At 43.0% G+C, this 23,912-nt stretch overlaps 2 protein-coding genes and 1 non-coding gene across 7 annotated transcripts; 2 read left to right on the top strand and 1 right to left on the bottom strand.

The window, feature by feature from the left end:
• Window positions 1-1,377: 1,377 nt before the first annotated feature.
• Window positions 1,378-16,940, top strand: LOC106379192 (glycerophosphodiester phosphodiesterase GDPD3-like). Of its 5 annotated transcripts, XM_048747572.1 has the most exons (9): window positions 1,379-1,706; window positions 1,789-1,976; window positions 3,154-3,213; window positions 3,319-3,597; window positions 3,713-3,808; window positions 3,957-4,153; window positions 4,255-4,429; window positions 16,402-16,478; window positions 16,664-16,731. In XM_048747572.1, the coding sequence occupies exons 1-8, from the start codon at window positions 1,670-1,672 to the stop codon at window positions 16,432-16,434; spliced, it is 1,065 nt and encodes a 354-aa protein (XP_048603529.1). In that variant the 5' UTR covers window positions 1,379-1,669; the 3' UTR covers window positions 16,435-16,478; window positions 16,664-16,731. The 5 variants fall into 5 exon arrangements, with proteins under 5 accessions (XP_048603528.1, XP_048603529.1, XP_048603530.1 ...); XM_048747571.1 differs by lacking the exon at window positions 16,402-16,478 and having other exon boundaries at window positions 1,378-1,706; window positions 16,664-16,940; XM_048747573.1 differs by lacking the exon at window positions 16,664-16,731 and having other exon boundaries at window positions 16,294-16,430.
• Window positions 16,941-18,425: 1,485 nt separating this feature from the next.
• On the bottom strand, window positions 18,426-18,532 carry LOC125582702. The gene has a single exon (XR_007320158.1). It is a non-coding gene; the product is annotated as a small nucleolar RNA R71 (small nucleolar RNA).
• Window positions 18,533-18,661: 129 nt separating this feature from the next.
• Window positions 18,662-22,826, top strand: LOC125582397. The gene is made up of 2 exons (XM_048749075.1): window positions 18,662-18,875; window positions 19,026-22,826. The coding sequence occupies exons 1-2, from the start codon at window positions 18,662-18,664 to the stop codon at window positions 21,953-21,955; spliced, it is 3,144 nt and encodes a 1,047-aa protein (XP_048605032.1). The 3' UTR covers window positions 21,956-22,826.
• Window positions 22,827-23,912: the final 1,086 nt, after the last annotated feature.

Here is a 23,912-nt window from a genome sequence, read left to right as displayed (position 1 = left end):
TGCCAAGATCCAGCCCAAAACATGGAGAGCTCTCAAATTGATGGAAGCCATTAATAGCAATCACCGTACCTTCACTATCTCCACCATCACTGAATATACCATCATAGAGAACCATGGCAAGGTTGTCTAATCTTACTTGTCATCACGTTCATGTATTTCAGGAGCACAGTGAGAACATTCTTCCAAGCAGTGAAGGTGACGTAGGATTAGCAGCATCATCGGGCCCGTCTGTTTTGGGAGACAAGGTCGATGAGGAATGTGCTGCAACAGATCCTCCAGAGATTTCAGACGCTCAGAACAACCGCAAGCGCTGCCGTGAGTGATTGAAAATATCTATTATATTCCTATCAGCCCATCAACTTCTTTTCTATGCATTTTTAAAAACTGCTATTATCTTTGATTTTCATCATAAACTTTGGATATTTTTTCCTTTGCATGTTTTATCTGTTCGGAGATTTTATTTCTATTTTGGATTATTAATGAAACGTCGACAGGTTCTAACTCATACAAGATTTGTCAGTGGTGTATTTTTTTGGTTTACCTATTTCTAACATTTTTTTTTGTCCACCATAAACTATTTTTAACAAAATCGAGTAAGACTCTATAAATAAATAATTTAATTTATTGTTTGATATATTGTTTAATTTTTTGAATTCAAATTTTATATTTTGTTCCTTACACTATTTGTTTTATTTACTAACAACTACCTAAGTAAATATTAAAGAACTTCATAAACTTTATCTTTTAAACATGAAAGCGCTAATAAAGCTAATGGTCGATCAAATCATTACGAAAATAATGCATATGAATTCGCCGGTCATTCTTATATCAACTTAATCAAACCGTGTGACTTTCAAATGTTATGTTCATCACCATTATATACAACACGGAAAAACAAAAATGGAAAAAAATAAACGAAAAAATCCCGTACACAAAACTACACAACGATCAATAACTTATCCGGCTCCGCGTTTGCGTGGGGGCTATACCCCTAGTGTTTAATAATAATATAATAAAAATATTGATTCATTTGACAAGTTAGATGTAGACACAGAAAATAATATGCATGGGAGCAAAATTCCCTCTCAACAGAATGGCAATATATAATTAAATTTGTAAAAAAATATTTATAAATGATATACATATTTAGAAATAACAGAAAATACAAAAAAACAAATGTAAACACTTATTCTAACAATAAATATAAACACTTATTTTGTTCTAATTTTGGTAATCAGAACCATTTATCCAAAATGTTCCCATTCATTTTTAGCAGCCATTCTAACCTAAATATTAACTCAGCACATTCCCAAAAAAAGAAGAAGATTGTTTTATTCAAGTGTATATATATATACTCGTCTAAATAAAACGGTCTCCATCTGTCCTATAAATCGCGAACCAAATAGAATCGTCCAGAAAAAGACAAAACAAAAGATATCAAAATAATCAAAGAGAATGAGATTCACTGAATAAATCAAGAAAAACTGTTTTCGAGGTAAGAAAAAAAACTGAAGATTATTCCATTCGATCTCTAGACACTTCTTTTGTATCGAATGGAATATTCTGATCTTGTCACTATGGAGATTCCCTCTGCTTCTTTCGTTCACAATCATTGTTTCTATAAATTTTAAGTTTGTTCAGCAAGACATTAAACATTGCTCTCGAGACTATGGCATTGTCAGTATCTTCTGCCAAGTTTTCATCAGGTACTAAATATAAAATTGATTCTTAAGAAAATCTCATTTTATTTCTTTATTTGAGTTTCTAATATCTTATGATTGGTCTTAGGTGTTGAAGATGATAAGAAGAAGGATGAATTTGGTTTTCCTAAATTTGTTGTGATGGGTCACCGAGGATTTGGGATGAACATCCTTCAATCTCCGGACGAGAAAATGAAATCCATCAAAGAAAATTCTATTCTTTCTTTCAATGTTGCTGCAGATTTTCCCATTGACTTCGTTGAATTTGATGTCCAGGTTTGATTTTTCACCTATCAAGAAAGAAACCACAATCATATCGATGATACGGTTTCAATTATTTGGTTTTATTTTATGTTTGCTTTTGCTTTTGCATGCAAAGTACAACTTTGAAATTGAAACCACAAGTTTTAGTGTTAAATAATTTTGCTTTTAGTAAATTGTAACTGTAAACACCAAACACAAACAGCAACACAAAAACAGAAGGAAAATTCCATTCGCAATTAACGTGTTTGCAAAAGGATTTTTATTTAAATTTTTAATAAATATTGTTCATTTTTTGAAGTGAAGTTTTTTTTAAATATAACTAGACTTTAATCCGTGTGCCTGGATGTATTTTTTCAAAAATATGTTGCTATTTATTTTTTAGTCACTATTATATATCATATTGTGTCATCATATAATTAATAGTATTTTATATGTAGCATCATATAATTAATAGTATTTTTATATGTACAATCACATAAATAATCACATATATTATATTTTTAAATTTAATGTGATATAAAAATCATAATTTAAGTTGGTGTTTGAAATTGAGCTTTGTATTGTATTTTTATTATATATATTGAAAATATTTTTGTAATGGTTATTGGAAAATATTTTAGTTAAAATCAATTTTTGAATATATGTATATTTTTGAATCAATTTTTGATATAAATCAATTTTAAGTTATTATTTTGATTTGAAATATGTATATAAAGTTTAAATTTTGTTTTATGATTATTTTAGACAAAAGATGTTCTTAGGTAATTGGATTGAGCTATTTTCGTATATTTTAAAACAGACTAAATTTTTATAATATAATATAATATAATGGACTTCCTATTTTTGTTAATAACATAAGCCTATTACTTTTTTTCTTAATATACTTCTATCCATGTTTCCAAACAACATTATACTCTCTTTTTATTGCTATCTATGTTTCCAAACAATTTTCATTTTTTAAAATAGATAAACGCAAATTGCATAATATACTTATATACATGTTTCCAAACAACACTATATTCTTTTTTTTTATATTGCTATCTATGTTTTTAAAAAAATTTCAAATGTACTTTAGTTTTAATAATATAGATAAATACAAATTGCATAATTTCGCGTTTGAAACATTGACAGCCGTTGACAAAAAAAAAAGCATTGACAGCCTAAATAAAGCATGTAACAATTTTTGTAGGTAACAAGAGATGGTTGCCCTGTAATTTTCCATGATATCTTTATGTTCACACAAGAAAAGGTTAGTTTTTTCTTTCTTTTCCACATAGATAATCGTTTACTGGTAGAAAATTGTTCTGGTTACCAAAATTAGAAATCATCAAAGTTGGTATCAATTTTTTTTCAGGGAGTAATCACTGAGAAAAGAGTAACCGAAATGCCTTTACATGAATTTCTCTCTTATGGACCACAAAAGGATGGCGCAAATGTGAAGCCTATGTTCAGGAAGACAAAAGACGGACGAATCTTTGAGTGGAAAGTCGTGAAGGATGATCCTTTGTGCACCCTTCAAGATGCCTTTGTGAAAGTTAAACGCTCCGTAGGGTTCAATATCGAGCTCAAATTCGACGATAATACTGTGTATGGAGAAGAAAAGTTACGTCAAACTCTTGACAACATCTTGAAGGTTAACCAAAATTTTTTTTTTTTTGGTGTAAATGTTAAATGGTAAACAACATATTTTTCACCCATCTGATATTTGTTCTTGATTGAACTTCTGGTTATCAATTGTTTATGAACAGGTTGTGAATGAGCATGCCGAGAGCCGGCCCATAATTTTCTCTAGTTTTCATCCTGATGCAGCTCTACTCATCAGGAATATGCAAATAAGTTATCCCGTAAGATTGCTTATTTGGTTTCTTTTTCCTATCCGTACCATCATGACACTGATTAATTACTTCCCACCAGAAACTGGCGTTTGAAACACTCGTGCTTATTTAAAAAAAAAACTGGGTTATGTAGCTGAAATGCTTATATATTTTTTAGGTATTCTTCTTAACAAATGGAGGATCTGAGATCTATAAGGATGTGAGAAGAAACTCATTCGACGAGGCCATCAAGATTTGCAAAGAAGGCGGCTTGCAAGGGATTGTTTCTGAGGTTAAGGCCATACTAAGAACCCCTAACGCAGTCCAAAGAGTCAAGGATTCAAAACTTTCACTTATATCATATGGCCAGCTTAAGTAAATTCAAATAACATCCTTTCGAGTTCATATTTGTTGTCCTTCCTCTCTCCTCTCCTCTGTTTCTTATTCTTACATAAATTTATCTTTAATAATTTCAGCAATGCCGTGGAGGTACTTTACTTACAATATTTGATGGGTGTGGAGGGAGTGATCGTTGATATGGTCATGGAGATCTCTGAAGCCATCGCCAGTATCTCGGTTAGGAACAAGGAAGATGATGAAGAAGACGATGGAAGAAAGTCTATGATTATGTTTGGAGAGGAGAGGACAAAGGTAAAAATTTCTAAAGATGCAATCGCTTTCTTAACAAAATACGCACCTAAACTGCTTCAACAATGAAGACTTTGCTTCATTTACGCAGTTTCACTTGTACATAGACTAAATTAGGTGTTTTAAATAAAACGGTTGTGGCATAGTTATTGTATAATGTAGAGGATGAATTCGACCATCCCTCGAGGCCCGAAGAATAGACGGCCTGGCCCGTATAAAGTGAAGCGACAGCTCGGCTCCACAGCTCGAAGCGCTGATCTCTCGGCGCGACACGAGAGTGCTTTTAGTTGATCGTATATCGACTAAACGTATCTGGCTCAACGGTCCCTCGAAGCAACGTGGGCTTCTCGGCCCAACGAGTTAAAAGCCCACGAAGGCGACGCGAGCTAGGTCACGGAAGAGCATCAAGTCGATTATATAAGGAGAAGGGGGGTGCAACGTAAAGAGGATCAAAAATCATTCACACATACTTGGCGGCTAGATTAGGGTTTTACCTTTATTATCTTGCTGTGTTGAATCTTTCCGGTAAAGCTCTTCGAGCTCCGGCACCCTTTCCTTTACGCATTTCATTTCCTTGTAACCGACGAAACGCTTTTCCGACCATCAATAAGACGTCTTTGCTTAACCCACATTTAAAACCGAACGTTCCCTCGTTTAGTACCGTTTCCCGATCAAACAGTTGGCGCCCACCGTGGGGCCTTTAGCAAAGTAACGTCGACAAGATGGCGACGAGCAACGACGGCTTTTCCTCTGGAGAAGAGCTTGAAGCTCCTGAAACGACGCATGCATCTTTTCCTACGACTCCGGCGCCGTTACCACCAGCATCCATAGAAACTATCATGGTGCGCCTTGCACAGCAGGACGCATCCCAGAAGGCAGCGACCGACCAAATCGCAGCGCTCGCAAAAATTTTAGCCCCTCTCACTGCGAACGTGGAAGCCTCGACGGCGCAGTACCAAAAACATCTGTTTAACACAGATCGAGCGACCGGCGCTACACCGGCGCACGCTTAAGACCAAGATATCAACGACGGCGATACAGCTCAAACCCCAGGAGGTCTCGACGCCCAGACCATAAACGAATTCGCTGCGTTAAAACAATCGGTGCTCGATATCAACTCTAAGATCCACAATGTAACGACGTCCGCTCCACAAATCGAGCGTGTCCTCGCAGAATATCTCCGGACGCCGTTCACAGAAAAAATAACGGGGGTTCGACTCCAAAAGATGGAAAAGCTCCGTCCTCCGACCTTCGATGGTGTTTTTGACCCCTCTGCCCACGTCACGTCCTTCAATATTGCGATGCGACGTGCAAACCTCTCCGACGAAGAGAAAGACGCCGGCTTTTGCCAGTTTTTCGTCGAAACCCTAGAAGGACCTGCTCTCAACTGGTTCACCGGTCTCCAAGAGAACTCCGTCAACAGCTTTCACGACCTCTCGACGGCTTTCCTCAAGAACTATATCATGTTTACTCGCCATGAAGCCACCGCCACGTATCTCTGAAACCTCAATCACGCAAATGGGCAAAGCCTCAGGGATTTCATGGAGAAGTTTAAATCTGTTGTCTCGAAGGTCGACGTACCAGACCACATAGCTGTGGAATCATTGATGAACACCCTCCATGTTAAATCACCGTTTCGAGCCGACCTCTACCGGCACCCGACGAGATCCGTGCCAGACGCTATCGCTCAATCCATCAACTTCATCCGTATGGAAGAAGACACCAGGGTGAAGGCGTCGAAAGAAGCGGCGGGAAAACAAACACCCGCCCGAACAAATGACACCCGTCAGGAACCTCGACAGCATTCTACGGGCGGAAAACCCAACCAGAAGAGGGGTTACATGAATGTAGTGGACGAGGAAGAGCCCTCAGGCTCCGCAGTTGTCGTGCGAGAGAAAGGATGGAAACATTGGGATCGAGACACCGCGCAGAAGACATCCAGTTCCTCCGAACCAACGAGCTCGAACACTGCCAAGCCTAACAAGTGGTGTTCGTATCACAAGGTCAAGTCGCACGACACGAATGATTGCAAAGTTCTTTACGGACATTTCCTCAAGTCGATCGAAAGTGGCAAAATCGAGATAGAATCTCCCCCGCAGAAGCCAAAAAACAATAAAAGCTGGAGCAAAAACAAAGAGAAGAAAACTCAGAAGTCTCAAGCCAGGGCTCCTCAAAACGAAAACCGAGCTAGCCTCGAGAAAGCTCCAGTGAACAGCCTCAATCTTGAGGATGAGTCGATTGATGAGGAACGACCGAAGAACCGACGACGAGTGGAAGTAATTCTCTCTCGATCAGACGACTCATCGGATAACGAAATCCCGCCGATAGCACCTGATTTACACGATAAATTGGGAAGAAGAACAGAGCAACCTCACCTTCCAACAGCGAACTCTGAAGATCTACACGTCTTGCTAAAGCGAAAGGCCACAATAGTATCAGCAAGCAAGACGGATCTTAGGACGACCCTCAATAAGTCCAAAGCGAGAAAGGTCGCCCGCACGGTAGATGTTCCGAGCCTCCAACCTCAAACCACAGATCTACGCGAGCAGATCAATTCTAGAGCTGAAGATCTACGAGTCAAGCTTAGTCAGTCCAAAAAACGCGACTTACGACGATGTCTCGAGAAGGCAAAACGAGGCCCCAGCTTGGTTCCTCAAGCAGAAAATACTATCGGCGACATGCAGGCACAACTGGAGTTGATGAAGGCTACGCATACCCCGCACCTCAACGTAATAATGGGCGGCTCACCTCCCTGCGGAGACTCAGTACGAGCCGTAAAGGATTACCGACGACAAGCCGTCACCACGCAGAAATGGCCCTCACAAGTCAAGGTTGACCATCTGATCTCTTTTTCAGCGGCCGACACTCGCGGCATCAGCATGCCGCATAATGATCCACTCCTCGTTGATATTGGGATTGGCGAACGCTAGGTCACAAAGGTCCTCATCGACACTGGCATCTCGGTCGACCTTATCTTTGGGGATATGCTCGACAAAATGGGAATCGACTTACGTGACATGAATCCCTCTTCACGCACTCTCACTGGGTTCAATGGTTCCTCGGAGAAAATGATCTGGAAAATACGTCTCCCAGTTTACGCAGGGGACGTAACCCGAACCGTTAAGTTCTCCGTCATTGTAGCAAAAGCGCCTTACAACGCTATCCTCGGCACCCCATGGTTGCACTCAATGAAGGCCATTCCCTCGACTTATCACCAGTGTATCAAATTTCCTGGGAAGGACTGAATAACACAGACGATCCGTGGAGATCAACGGGCTGCGAGGGAGCTACTTATCGCCGCAGTCAAGCTACAATAGTCAGTTTCTATCGTCAACTCGGTCGCCAAACCAATCCATAAGATCAATCCTAAGAAGGAGGATATTCGTGAAGTCCCCATTGATGAAGCCGACCCGTCGAAGGCCGTGCGTGTCGGCGCCTTTCTCTCTGACGAGATGGAATCACAGATCATCTCTTTCCTCAAAGTAAACGCTTCGACTTTCGCATGGACAATTTCTGATATGAAGGGAATAGACCCCGCAGTAACATCTCACGAATTGAACGTTGAGCCGACGTTAAAGCCTATCCGACAGAAAAGACGGAAGCTTGGACCTGAACGGTCTAAAGCCGTGAATGAGGAGGTCGATAGAATGCTCGACGCAGGTTTCATCACCGAGGTATGGTACCCAGAGTGGCTGGCAAATCCTGTGGTAGTAAAGAAAAAGAATGGAAAGTGACGCATCTGTGTCGACTTCACCGATCTAAACAAAGCTTTCCCGAAAGACAGCTACCCTCTCCCTCACATCGATCGCCTGGTAGAGTCGACAGCCGGCAATGAACTCTTAACCTTCATGGACGCCTTCTCGGGGTACAACCAAATCATGATGCACACCGATGATCACGAGAAGACAGCCTTCATAACGGATAGGGGGACGTATTGCTACAAAGTCATGCCTTTCGGCCTGAAGAACGCAGGAGCGACCTACCAGCATCTGGTCAATCGAATGTTCGATGAAAAACTTGGCGACACTATGGAAGTTTACATCGATGACATGCTGGTCTAGTCACTTCGCGCTGAATACCATCTCGACCACTTGCGAGACTGCTTCAGGACGCTGAACAAGTATGGAATGAACCTCAACCCGGCGAAATGCACCTTCGGCGTCACATCAGGAGAATTCCTAGGTTATATCGTCACCCAGCGAGGCATCGAAGCGAATCCAAAGCAAATAACGGCGATCCTTGACCTTCCGAGCCCGAAGAATAGTCGAGAAGTCCAGCGTCTAACAGGAAGGATTGCGGCCCTCAACAGGTTAATCTCGAGATCTACAGATAAATGCCTCCCTTTCTATGAACTCTTGCGAGGGAATAAAAGGTTCGTTTGGGACGAAAAGTGCGAAGATGCGTTCAATCAGCTCAAGCATTATCTCACAACGCCTCCGGTTCTGTCGAAGCCGGAAGCTGGCGACACCCTGTCCCTATATATCGCCGTCACTTCCTCAGTGGTCAGTAGCGTTCTCTAACGAGAAGACCGAGGCGAACAGAAGCCCATTTTTTACAGCAGCAAGCGCATTACCGAACCAGAAACGCGATACCCAACCCTGGAGAAGATGGCTCTCGTCGTCGTTACCTCGGCGAGAAAACTCAGACCTTACTTCCAATCGTATACGATCGAGATACTCTCCAACCAGCCGCTCAGGACGGTGATGCAAAACACCAACCAGTCAGGAAGATTAACTAAGTGGGCAATGGAACTAAGCGAGCATGACATCGTGTACAAGATCGCACCGCAGCCAAGTCGCAGGTCCTCGCTGATTTCCTGATCGAGTTAACGCCAGAGCTCGAACAAGATCTAATCCTACTAAGCCAAAATTGGATACTGCACGTAGATGGATCATCTACGAACAACGGTTCGGGGGCAGGCGTACAACTACAGTCACCTACAAGCGAGCTAATTCGACAGTCGTTCAGCTTTGGCTTCGCCGCGTCAAGCAATGAAGCCGAATACGAGTCCCTCATCGCGGGCCTCCGTCTCGCTAAAGCAGTTAAAGCCAAGCGAGTCAGCGCGTATTGTGATTCCCAACTCGTTGTAAGCCAATATCTCGGCGACTACGATGTCAGGAATGATAGGATGGACGCTTACCTAAAGCTCGTCAAGGACCTCACACTAGATTTCGAGTTCTTTGAACTCACGAAGGTTCCCCGCGGAGAGTACATATGCGCAGACACCCTCGCATCCCTCGGAAGCAAACTGCACGACCAAGTGAAGAGAACGATCCCAATACACAAGATAGAGAAACCAAGCATCAGCGCAACAACTGAGCAGCTAGCTATCACAGCATCCATCACTGATGCAATGCATATCGATGAAACAGAACCTCGCGCAACAAAAAGTCATCTCAACGATTGGCGACGAGAGTTCATCGCTTACTTAGCTGATGGCAAATTGCCTACCGAGAAGTGGGAGGCAAGACGACTCAAGCGACGCAGCGCGCATTACGTCTTCATGGACGGATAACTCCATCGATGGACCGCAACAAAGGTACTCCTTAAATGCATTTCCGGCGACGAAACAAGACTCGTCATGGCCGAAATGAATGAAGGAGCAGCATGCAATCACTATGGGGGACGGGCTCTCGCATTGAAAGTGAAGAATCTCGGTTTCTACTGGCCGACTTTGAACGTAGATTGTGAATCCTACGTCCAGAAATGTGACAAGTGCCAGCGACACGCTTCAAGCATCCACAGTCCGACAGAATTGCTCCATACCTTGACTGCACCATACCACTTCATGCGATGGGGAATGGACATTATTGGGCCAATGCCGAGCTCTCGACATAAGAGATTCATCTTAGTCCTAATGGATTACTTCACTAAGTAGGTAGAAGCCAAAGCCTACGCTAACATCACTGATAAGGAGGTATAGAAGTTCGTCTGGAAAAACATCATCTGCAGGCACGGGCTCCCCTACGAGATAATCACTGACAAAGGGTCCCAGTTTATCTCGCATAACTTCAGAGAATTCTGCTACAGGTGGAGAATCCGTCTCAATATGTCAACACCGAGAAACCTGCAGAGTAACGGTCAAGCTGAGTCTACTAACAAAACAATCATCGACGGCCTTAAGAAGCGACTCGACTTGAAGAAGGGTTGCTGGGCCGATGAACTAGACGGAGTCCTGTGGTCTCATAGGAAAACTCCGCGTGGAGCAACGAAAGCCTCCCCTTTCTCAATGGCCTATGGAATTGAAGCAATGGCACCCGCCGAAGTAAACGTAGGAGCTTACCCCGTTCCAAGATGCTGCAGAATGTCGAACTTAACCATGCTATGCTCCACGACGCTCTAGACGACATCGAAGAGAAACACGACCAAGCGCTACGTCGCATTCATAACTATCATCATCAGATCGAGAGTTACTACAACAAGAAAGTCAAGTCTCGTCCTCTCAAACTAGGCAACCTCGTTCTCCGGAAGGTGTTCGAAAGCACTAAGGAATGGAAGGCTGGAAAACTCGGAGCCAATTGGGAAGGACCATACAAGATCACCGAGATAGTCAAGCCCGGAGTCTATCATCTCGAAACATCAGCATGCGAAGCAGTGCCTCGAGCTTTGAACTCGAAGCACCTTCGACGTTTCCACAACTAAACTAATATCCAAAGCGAGCGAATGACTTCCAGTCACATTAACTCGCGTTAAAAAAAAAAAAAAAACCGAGTAGATGCTCCCCGCAGCCACTTTTACTCGAAAACCAAAGAACTACGAACGGCTTGATCCTCCACAAAGGGGTACGTAGGCAGCCTTAACAGGTTCAGCTGTAACAAAAAATAAACTCTCCTCCGTCGAGAAGTTCACACCGCTCATGCAATGCTTACACGAGCTCATCCCGGTCTCTCGATTAAACGTACCGCCACTCGCATCCCCCCATCGAGTATGTCCTGATCAGACACACGCTCGTAGGGACTTTGTCGTATCACAGCATTAGCTGATATGCCCGAAATGACGACTCCCATCCATTTCATGATTTACTAAGTAAGATTTAGCCGATCGAATGCCTAGGATCACTTTGAAATCGGGCCTGGAACCGTTGGCATTTAAAAAAATTTCCTAGTCCCAAGTTGCCCGCCTTTGGCCCACGTCTAGTCAGCGCACAGATAGTGGCACCAACGAGCGAAAGAACTTAATGACTAATGGCTCGGCGACATACGGTCGCAAGCCCACTAAATCTGGGATCTACATGAGACCACGTCAAATACGATAATATCATTGACTAGGTGCAGCGTTGATCGCATGCTCTAAATATTCGTTCTCGCGACCAATATTTACGAAGCTCCTTGAAATCAATACAAAGTCTGAACTCTCTTATGATCCTTCGAAAACTCAAACTCAGATGGCAATTCTACGGTTTGTTGAGTATTCGAAATCTAAGAAAATCAGGTGAATAAAACGGAATTCCTAAAGTCTTCTTCGAAGAGAAAAGATAGATGAAGTCCAAAGCAAACAACAAAAGACCTCTCCGGATCAAGTCAAAATACAGAAAAAAGAAGAGAGTTTACGTTCGAAGGGGACGACAAAGTCATTCCTCAGCATCTTTAGCCTGCTCCCGCGCAGCGTCTTCGTCATCGACAGATGGTCCTGGGGGGGCCGGGTTCGTCAACTAATCCGCACCTTCATTTTCAATACGAGGGGTCGTCTCGCTCTCGCGAACCTCAGGTGGGTTCTCTGGAGGGTTGGCCTGGGAGTCGTCGATCTCTTCACCTTAGCCCTTGTCGACCCCTTCGTCATCCTCATCCTTGTCCGATTCCCCATCCGGACCATCCTCTTGGTCGGCAGCCGAGGACTCAGAGATCTCAAAGACGGTGGTCCGAGCCTGGTCTTGCGTCGAGATCGCTCCATCGTCGACAGTTTGAACAACAGGGGCCGGAACGTTGCTTTCTGGGGTACCGTTCCCCGAGGAACGAGAAGGAACGACCGGAGTTCGAGACGATTTGTAGGACTTCGGAGAGGAGCAGCGGTCCTCGGATCGACCAGGTGTGCATTGGTTCCGTGCGGGTCAAGGCCCACGAAGGCTCGCATGTCGACAAACGGCGAGTCGAGCTTGAGTGGAGATAGGACCAAAATCATCTTCGGGGATCTCGCCAGGGTTAAGCTTCGAAACTTCCTCCTCAAACTGCTTCTCTTGGGCAGCAAACATGTCAATGGTTTCTTGAGGAATGTCGCGACCACTAGCTTTCAAAGCTTCAAGGCACTTCTTTGTTCCGAATGCCTGACTCTGGAACAGCCGTGCTTTGTCGAATGGCCCGCAACAAGCCCACCAGTCGCGCAGATTTCCGAAGTTCTTGTTAGACTTCGCGATCATCTCTGTTTCGACCCTCACCCTTTCCTTTGTAACCTCGTAGACACGCAAGTCCCTGAGTCGATCCAACTCCTTCTTATGCTCTGCGCCCTTGACTCCCATTTCCTCCATGAGATTGGCTTTTCGCAGCTCCATAGCCTCGATAGTAGAATGAGCGATGGAAAGCTCAGCCTCAGCTGCGTCAGCTCGCTCCTTCTGAGCCTTTCTCCGAGCAACTGCTCGATCCCTCTTTTCGGCCATCATCTCGTACTCTTCTTGCCATTCCGCCCTCTTTTGACGAAGGAGCCTACCTTTGGCTGCCACCGACCTCTTCAGTCTCTCCGACTCCGAAAGCGCTTCCTTTAGCACCATGTCGTACTTCTCAATAACGAAGTTCGAGACTCCGTCACACTACGAGACACGAAACCAAAAACACTTAAGCTAATAAAATATATATACAATACACATGGAAAAGACGAAAGGGTCGAAGGAAAATCTTACCAGCAATTTGGTACGAGCGGCATCAACGTACTCGTCTTTAAAGATCAAGTCAGCAACGGGCGGGAGAGGCTTCAGTCCGCATTTTATCTGACTGGCCAGTTCCGCGCATCTATTCGGAGCATAGATAAGGGGAGTCGGTCCGTCGTACTCGAACGAGACGCGGTCGGGAAACTCAACCCTCGGAGTCTTTCTAACGGCCGGAGCACCACCAGTCGACGTAATGGGAACCAACGCCCTGGGCATTGATGGAGCAGGAGCCCTAGCAACACTTGGGGCAGCAGCAGAAGGAACCTGGCGACTAGTCGTTCCCTGCTCGCTCGTTCGCTTCGACTTCTTCTTCTTCTGAAGCGAAACTTCGGGAGAAGCATCCCCGGATCCATCTATTAGAGCCAAATTGGGAGGTGGCTCGGTAGTCGAGCCAGCTTGAGCAGCGGAACCAGTAACCTCGGTACCTCGGATCCCAGCATTCTCCTCCGGAAGAGACTGTCGATTGCTCGACTGCTTCTTTTTCCTTTTCTTCTTGGACGGCTCAGCAGTCTCGGTCCGGTCAGAAGGACCAGTCCCCTCGGGGAGTTTCTCGTGATCCTTACCAGCGGAAGTGTCGTCGCAAGATCTCTTTCTGCTCTTCTTCTTCTTAGAGGCGCTAGAGGCGGCGGCAGAGGCGTCGGGCGAAGGAGCCTGACGCTGAAGAGCCGCGTTAGTTATATCAGTAGCCACCACCTCGTTAGGAGGTCTCGATGGTTCGACGCTCGGCATACCCAGCTGAGCCGCCATTATAGCGCTTAAATCAGGAAGGCCCTTCATTCTCCTTGCTTCGTTGATCCTCTTTTGCTCTTCTTTGGTGAACAGCGATATCCGTCTCTTGACCGTGTTAGCCGCAGGAAGATAACATGAACATAACATGAATTCCAATCCCCTCAAATAACATGAACAAAAAGACTTATATGCGAAGATGGAAGCGAAGAGTCGCAGCAGGGCGAGGAATAAAAACGGACTTACTCCTGGAAATACGATCGATGCAACGGCGAACCCTCTCCCAAGAAATGTTCCCCCAATGCTCTTGATCGAGTCTCGCAACAGCACGAGCACTCGACAGGAATTCCTCCGGATACTCGCGGGAAGTCGGGTGATCAGCTGCCAAAGGAAAAAACAATGAGAATAAAGATAGTTAGTACGCGAAGAAACGACGCGAGTTAACGAAGGTATTCTACTGAGTAAAGTGTTCCACAACACACGGTAGTCGTCATCCGGAGGATCCTCGAAGGCGGAATCGTTGGACTTAACATAAAAATAAGACCTCTGCCAATTGAACGTCTTATTAGGGTGTCCCCTACCACATTGTAGCTTGGTCGCATCTTTATCGACAGAAGGCCTTCGTCTAATGAGCTAATAAACGTCAACTCCTCGAAAGCACAGACACTGAGAGAGACATTGATCTTGGCGGTCATAACCATTAAGGCAACCACGATATGCCACGAGCCATTCAGGAACTGCTTATCGCTGCACCTCGATGCCTCACATACGACGTAACTAGTCGAGGAATCGGGAACCAGGGCTTCGTGTCATCTTGAAAGTAGGATTCATAGACGCATTGGAACCCGACCGGCGGCGACCAAGGCCTCTGGCTTTTCGAAGGGATCAGGAAGGTCACCTTCAGTCCGCGACGTTCCCTCAAGAGCTTCTTTACGCTATCAGGAGTCAACCGCGTCTCGATAACGTTCTCCCAAGCCTGACCACTCACATCTGGGGAGCGCATGAACTCGGAAGCTACAGCCGGGAGTTCCTCGAAGATTTCTCCAGGGTAGTAACACGTCGGTACATAATTGACGAGAGGAACTTCATCTCTCGCACCGCCCTAACCGTGTCTTTCGCAGATCTGCGGCTCAGACGTAGCGTCTCCTATTTCTTGTATGTGTAAGCGCGCCGACTCGGGAACCAAAATTTGCTGAGACAGCTCCAAACTCCTAGTGTCCATCATCGCTTCATGATGGATTCGTTCGAACTCGTCGAGCGGAACCCCGCTCGTGTCTCTCGCAGGCTAGGTGTAGTCGCAACCTCTTTCCCTTTCTGTTTACGAGATAACCTTCCACCAGACGACATAACGCTATATATTCTACAACAACAACCTAGAGAGAGAAGAAGAGTTGAAAAGAGAGAAAGTACCTGAATAACGCGGAGAAGGATGGAGGAAACGAGAAGTAGACAAGTATTTATAGGGGAGGAGCGGGGCGTTTCCCCGAGGCGTCATCATTGAGCCTACGTGGGCCTACTTGGGCCTCGAAAAGTGCCTAGCCACCCAAGAAACCGACGCGTCGCTTCGACTCACCGCAAATAACCGGGTCCGACTCGGATCAAACCAACGGTCAGAATAAAAACCGGGTTCGACCAAACAGAAGCCGGGTCAACCGGGATTCGATCAAATTGCTTAAAATCGAATCAAAAATCATTCACATATACTTGGCGGCTAGATTAGGGTTTTACCTTTATTATCTTGCCGTGTTGTATCTTTCCGGTAAAGCTCTTCGAGCTCCTGCACCCTTTCCTTTACACATTTTCTTTCCTTGTAACCGACGAAACGCTTTTCCGACCATCAATAAGACGTCTTTGCTTAATCCACATTTAAAACCGAACGTTCCCTCGTTTAGTACCGTTTCCCGATCAAACATATAAGAGTGTTTGTGCTCGATTACTAATAAGGTGCACATGGGACTCTATCTCTAGATTTTAGTCTATGGAAAAATAAAACTCGTTAATACATTCCAAATACCATGAACATTTAACTAGCTATTATCGTGTTCATAAACAAAGCTCACAATAAGTAAGTTTACTTGGTTTAAATAACAAATGCTTGAATGCCGTTTGATAACAAATCTTTCAGCTCTTCTGCCAGTAGTTGAAAAATAATATTTTAAGACTTTTCTTCGGATGATTTTGACCATCTATTAGAAATGCCAAAACATAAATTCTGGTACTATGCCCCTTTTTGGTGGATAGATATTACAAGGAACAATAATTATGCATTTGCTAATTTCCCTAGACCAAGGAAATCAGCTACAATGCATAACTGTGCCGTCGGCTAGCTTTGATTCCAGTACGTGAGGGTGAAAAACCATAACTAGTGTCCTCTCCCAAACTGAATCCACAGAGAAATAGATTTGACAATATCTTCAAAGGGTGAGGAGTGGAAATTCGACCAAAATTACACTTCCTTGCAGCCTAAAGGTAACTTGATGTAGAAATATTGTCCAGTAATGATTTTCATTGATCACTAGAGTTGTGTTATACAACATGTTGTTAGGTTTGTTAAGATGTTATCTAAAGATAAGACTAGATTTATACATGATATTAATTTATTAACTAGTTATTGATAATCACTATCTATACTAATATCTGCCCCTTCATGTTAGACATCAGTTGCAGAGTCCAACTTCGGAAGAAGGATCAAGAAACCAAGCGCGGAGAAGCAGTTATTGAATTCAAAGATTGTATATAAAGAATAACTCTCTTTACCAAACCTCAGTTCGATTTTCCTATATTGAATCCGATTTCTTCTGGGATATTTTCGATTTTTCTTTCTTTTTTATATATCTGATTTGTTTACTTGCAAACAGATAGACAGATAATAGATTGATAAGAATAGATATACTCAGATTTAGAAGATGAAATAAAAAATCCCAAAGACAAGAACTTGAAATCCCAAAAAGTTTTAGACTTTGATAGATTAGAGATTGAATAATAACCCAGAACTTGTAGATGTACAGAATGGTTGCTCTGCCACCACTTGATGACTTTTTCTCAAGAATTTTCACTCAAATTTTGGTTGGATCTAACTGGAGCATGATGATTGATAGTTTGATGGATGATTATGGTTGATAGATGATCGGCCATCTAACTAGCTTCCTCCAAACAGGTTTGGTGGATAGGTTAGATGGATTGAATGGAAACACTGAAGCTGCGGAATGGCCTCAGATACGCCTCTTTCAAGTTCTGGATTTGACACACCAGTCAACTAGAAAGTTTGTTGACTGTTTTGGGTTTTCAGTCCTCACAATCAAGTTGTTCAAAGAACAAATGAATCACCAAATCATATAAATGTTTTTGATTAAATAAATGATTAAAATTGCAGAATGAGTATGACAGACTCTAAATAAAAAGAACAGGAAAGAAAACAAGTAGATATGTTGCATTACAAGCACATAAAACACAAACTAGCTGTTGTGGGAGACATATGAGTAAATGGAGGTGGTTGGGGAGGTGGTGGCTTGGCCAAGAAACTCTTCTTCACTTTTCATATTCTGAATAAGGCCAACAATCTTCTCAATTAGCTTATTTGACTTAGATTTCGTAATAGGCCCGTCAGAGATTGCAAATGGGTCTGCTTTCTTAACATTGGAGTAAGGTATCCATTCAGGTTCATCTACAGAGTTGCATCCACTAGGGTTCATCAACAGTGTCACATCCACTTGGATACCTCTGCATGTTCTTCTAAGGTTGATTCGTTCAGGGTTGTTTCCTCAGTTGGTTTAACCAGGATTGCATCATTTCCTTAGTCTCCTAGGATCTCGGCAACAGCAGCTGTCAGATCTGCCTATCTCCTCCCTCGTCCCTATCTGAAGACATCGTCAGCGATGTCTAAATGATGGGGGTGGTTGTTTAGAATGGTAACAGTTTCATCACCAACTCAGCCAAACACTTTATTAGGAAAGTCAACCATGATGGCATAGCCTGGATCTTCTCAAGATTGCCATTTCAAGGCTGATTAATTCACCACAATTTTAACGTTACGCGCCTCCAGAAGAAGAAGGGTCACTACGTTGTGATAACAACGACCATATTTCAATCCAGAGAGCAGGATTTGAGAAGATGTCATTGCTGTAAACAGAAATTCAGAGGAAGAAACAGTGAAGAACGGGATGAAATGGTGAGAATCATGGAATTGGACATCCATATTAATTTATAGGTACAGTTCCAAGAATCGCAAAGTTGACGTGGTTGGATAATTAAATGCTAAATAGTAGGAGGTAAATGTTTGGCTTCAGATTGTTTCCCTTCTCTTTGGGAGACAAGGCTCACACTTGGGAGAAAAACATCTCAAGTGATACTATAACCACTTGGGATGAATGCAAGAAGGACTTCCTCAACAAGTTCTTCTCTGCTACAAGGATTGCCAACCTTAGAAATCAGATCTCTGGTTTTCAACAAAGAGGACTTGAAGGATTTTCAGAGGCATGGGAGAGATTCGGAAGCTACTTGTCTCAATGTCCCCACCATGGCTTCAACAATGAGAGCTTGCTAAGACTTTCTACAGAGGAGTCTTGCCTAAATTCAAAAGTCAGCTTGACACTGCAAGCAATGGAAACTTCTTGGGGAGGACTGTGGAAGATGCTTTAGAACTCTTGGAGAACATGGCACAGAGTGACTCTGTCTACAATGATGAATATGATAGAAGAGACAGAAGTGGTGGAGGAGAAGATATGACCACAAAGAAAGAGCTGAAAGCACTTCAAGACAAGATTGACATGCTACTATCAGAAAAAACCAAGAAAGAGGAGTTACATATGGTTGCCGAAGTTGATGGAGTAGAATGCCAAGAAGATATGTACTATGTCAATGCTCAGGGTACATGGTACAAGAAGGAGCCTGACTATCAATACCAGAACAACAACCAACAGAAACCCTTCTACAACAACCAACAGAAGCCATTCAACAACTACCAGCCAAGACCATTCTACAACAATCAGCCTAAGCCATTCTACAACAACAACCAAGGTGGTTACCAACCAAAACAGAACTTCCCTCCTGGATTCTCACCAAAACCAAGTCAACCGGCACAAGACCAAGCTGGATCATCAATACAACCTCCACAAGAGAGTAGTACTGAAGCTATGCTGAAACAATTATTGGAGGGACAAGCAAGAAGTGAGAAACAATTAGGGTGTGAGCTGAAAAATCTCCACAACAAGATTGATGGAAATTACCATGATCTAAACAACAAGTTTGACAAGCCAAAGCTTCCCTTTCCTGGAAGATTCAAGAAGCAACTCCTAGAGAAGTACAAAGCCTTGTTTGACAAGCAAATGAGTGAAGTTCAGCTCACCATGCCCATAATTGATGCATTTATGCTGGTTCCACAATACAGCAAGTTTTTGAAAGATGCTGTAGAACAAAAGAAGAAAGAGATGGAAGGGATGGTGATTCTTACTCATGAGTGCAGTGCCATTATTCAGAGACTGACTGTCCCAAGGAAGCTAGAAGACCCTGGTAGTTTCACCCTGCCATGCGCCATTGGACCTTTGACATTTGAGAGATGTCTATGTGATTTGGGAGCAAGTGTCAGCCTCATGCCACTATCCATTGCCAAGAAGCTTGGGTTTACACAATATAAAAAGTGCAAGATCTCTTTGGTGCTAGCTGATCGATCTGTCAAGCTCCCCATTGGCATCCTAGAAGATCTTCCTGTCAAGATAGGAAATTGTGAAGTGCCTACTGACTTTGTAGTGCTTGAGATGGATGAAGAGCCTAGAGATCCTTTGATCTTTGGAAGACCTTTCTTGGCAACTGCTGGAGCAATGGTGAATGTGAGAGATGGCACAACTGATCTCCACCTTGGAAAAGGTCACATTCTCCATTTTGATATCAATGAGATGATGAAGAAGCCCACAACTCAAGGAGAAATATTCTACATTGATGAGATGGATGCCTTGGCTGATGATTTCCTTGAGAAGTTAGCGATTGAGGACTCTCTTCAACATGCCCTGACCATTGAAAGAGAGACCCAAATGATTGAAAACAAGGAGAGTGATGAGCTAGTAAGAAGGCTAAATGTTCACCTTGAGGACGATGGAGAAGATGAGTTCATGGAGTTGCCACAAAAGACTCAACATGCTGCCTCAGCAGACATTCAAGAGAACCTCCATGAAGCTGATTGGAGTGAGCTCAAGGCACCAAAAGTGGAGCTTAAACCTCTTCCCCATGGTGTAAGGTATGCTTTCCTTGGACCTAATGAGACATATCCTGTCATTGTGAGTAGTGAGCTGACTGAGAATGAATTGTCTATGCTTTTAAATGAACTTAAAAAGTATAGAAAAGCACTAGGATACTCACTTGATGACATTAAAGGAATCTCACCATATTTGTGCATGCATAGGATACATCTAGAGGATGAATCTAAAACTTCAATTGAACACCAAAGAAGATTAAATCCTAATTTGAAAGGTGTTGTTAAAAAAGAGATAATCAAATTATTAGATGCTGGTGTGATCTATCCTATCTCTGATAGCAATTGGGTTTCACCTGTGCATGTAGTTCCTAAAAAAGGTGGCATAACAGTTGTTAAGAACGAAAATAATGAGTCAATACCAACAAGAACAATAACTGGACATAGGATGTGCATTGACTATCGAAAACTGAATGCAGCCTCTAGAAAGGATCATTTCCCTTTACCATTCATTGATCAGATGTTAGAGAGGCTAGCTAACCATCCTTATTATTGTTTCCTTGATGGATACTCTGGATTTTTCCAAATCCCTATACACCCAAATGACCAAGAGAAAACGACATTCACTTGTCCTTATGGTACCTTTGCATATCGAAGGATGCCATTTGGACTGTGCAATGCACCAGCAACATTCCAAAGAGCAATGATGTCAATTTTCTCTGATCTTATTGAGGATGTAATGGAGGTGTTTATGGATGATTTTTCTGTATACGGTTCTTCGTTTGCTACTTGTTTGTCAAATCTTTGCATGGTATTACAGAGATGTGAGGACACTAACCTGGTGCTCAATTGGGAGAAGTGTCACTTCATGGTCAAGGAAGGGATTGTTCTTGGACACAAAGTTTCTGAGAAAGGAATTGAAGTGGACAAAGCCAAGATAGATTTCATGGTTGGTCTAGCTCCACCAAGAACAGTGAAGGATATAAGAAGCTTTCTGGGTCATGCCGGTTTCTATAGAAGATTCATCATGGATTTCTCTAAGATAGCTAGACCATTGACCAGGCTGTTATGCAAAGAAGCTGCATTTCACTTCGATGAGGAGTGTATGGAAGCTTTCAAAAACCTGAAGAATGCACTCATCAGTGCACCCATAGTTCAACCGCCAGATTGGGATCTCCCCTTTGAGATCATGTGTGATGCAAGTGACTTTGCTGTAGGAGCAGTCCTAGGCCAGAAGAGAGACAAGAAGTCACATGTGATCTACTATGCAAGTAGAACCCTTGATGAAGCTCAAGCTAAATACTCTACAACTGAGAAGGAGCTATTGGCCATTGTCTTTGCATTTGAGAAGTTCAGAAGCTACTTGGTTGGGTCAAAGGTGACTGTCTACACTGATCATGCTGCATTGAGACACCTCTTAGCCAAGAAAGATGCAAAACCAAGACTGTTGAGGTGGATTCTGCTGCTACAAGAGTTTGATCTTGAGATCAAGGACAGGCCTGGAGTTGAGAATGGAGTAGCTGATCACCTGTCCAGGTTGAAGGTGGAGTGTGGAATCCCTATTGATGACAGACTTCCAGAAGAGCAAATGATGGCTATTCATGCAGTGGTAGCTGTTTGTGAGACAGGAAAGAAACTTGAAGAGGTGAAGGCAGCTGATGAGAAGGGTCCTTGGTATGCTGATATAGTCAACTACTTAGCTAGTGGAAAAGAGCCATTGAACTTGAAGGTTATGCCAAGAAGAAGTTCTATAAGGATGTGAAGAGATATTATTGGGATGAGCCTTACCTTTACATACTTTGTAGAGATCAACTCTATAGAAGGGCAGTGGCTGAAGAAGAAATTGATGGGATCCTTACACATTGTCATGGATCATCCTATGGAGGCCATTTTGCTACATTTAAGACAGTTGCAAAGGTGCTACAAGCTGGATTTTGGTGGCCTCACATGTTTAAAGACACCTAAGACTTTGTCTCAAGGTGTGACTCTTGTCAAAGAAGAGGAAACATCACAAAGAGGAATGAAATGCCTCAAAACCCCATCCTAGAAGTTGAAGTGTTTGATGTCTGTGGTATTGACTTCATGGGGCCTTTTCCTTCATCTTATAGCAACAAGTACATACTGGTGGCTGTAGATTATGTCTCTAAGTGGGTTGAAGCAATTGCAAGTCCAACCAATGATGCAAAGGTGGTTCTAAAAATGTTCAAGAGCATAATCTTTCCAAGGTTTGGGATTCCAAGAGTTGTGATCAGTGATGGAGGGTCTCACTTCATCAACAAACTGTTTGCAAACCTCCTTAAGAAGAATGGTGTGAAGCACAAGGTTGCAACTCCTTACCACCCCCAAACAAGTGGTCAAGTTGAGATTTCCAACAGGGAGATCAAGTCCATTCTGGAGAAGATTGTGGGGGTTACAAGGAAAGATTGGTCCATCAAGCTTGATGATGCATTGTGGGCTTATAGGACAGCTTACAAGACACCTTTGGGAACTACACCTTTCAACCTTCTCTATGGAAAGTCTTGCCATCTACCAGTTGAGCTTGAGTACAAGGCACTATGGGCAGTCAAGTTGCTGAACTTTGACATCAAGAGTGCCAAGGAGAAGAGATTGATCCAGCTGAATGAACTTGATGAGATAAGACTTGAAGCTTTTGAAAGTTCAAAGATCTACAAAGGGAAAACAAAGGCTCTCCATGACAAACATATCCTGGAAAGAGACTTTAAAGAAGGAGATCAAGTTTTTCTCTACAACTCCAGACTGAAGTTGTTTCCAGGCAAGCTCAAGTCAAGGTGGTCTGGTCCTTTCAAGGTTAAATAGGTTAAACCTTATGGAGCAATAGTTTTGTGGAGTTCTGATGGAAGAGAGTTCACCATCAATGGACAAAGGGCTAAGCTTTACTTGGGAACCAAATCGGAAGACCTGGGAACTTCAGTTCCACTTTCCGATCCAACCACAGTCTAACCTAAAGGAGGCAAAGTCAAGCTAGAGACTTAAAACAAGCTCACTTGGGAGGAAATCCCAAGAGTATCCTTTGTATATATGTGTGAATGTTTTTAATAAATTGTGTGAACTATCCTTGTTTGTGTGTTTGTTTGTGTGAATTGTGTGTGATTTCAGTTTGGAAGGTGCTCAGGAAAAGGAAAGGATTCAAAAGAGGCTAGGAAAGAAACACAAGTGCTGTGGAGACATGCTCATAGAGACATGATTGGGTCGCTACAAGGAAGATAGCATAGCGACAAGCGCATAGCGACCCACACATGTCGCTATAACCCTTTACGGACAACCTTAGCGACGTGCGTAGCGACATCCTCATGTTACTACGACCAAACGAAGAGAATGCAATATTTGGCTAAGGACCGTAGCGACATATCCATAGTGACATTCTCATGTCGCTACAGTCAAAAGGTAAGTACTCTAATCCGGTTTAAAATCTCTCCACATCTCTAGTAATTTTTATTTTACTTATCATGTAAACCACTCCAATTTCAAAGTCACACAAGAGACTGTGTGATTCGAGTGTGGTGGGGGTACTATAAAAACTGATCATTTTACTTGTTTTTATTTGGATGATTTGCATGTGACATATCTAGCACTTTGCATTTGTGTGGATTTTAATGATTTGCATTTCGGATTTTCTTGTGATTTCTGAATAAAAAAAAAATAAAATTTTTTTAAAAAGAGTTGTGTGTATTGAATTATGCATAGGGAGCCATGATTGA

Source organism: Brassica napus, chromosome C2 (genome assembly GCF_020379485.1).
Source record: "Brassica napus cultivar Da-Ae chromosome C2, Da-Ae, whole genome shotgun sequence".
Lineage (NCBI taxonomy): Eukaryota > Viridiplantae > Streptophyta > Magnoliopsida > Brassicales > Brassicaceae > Brassica > Brassica napus.
This window is presented reverse-complemented; position numbering and strand designations above follow the sequence as displayed.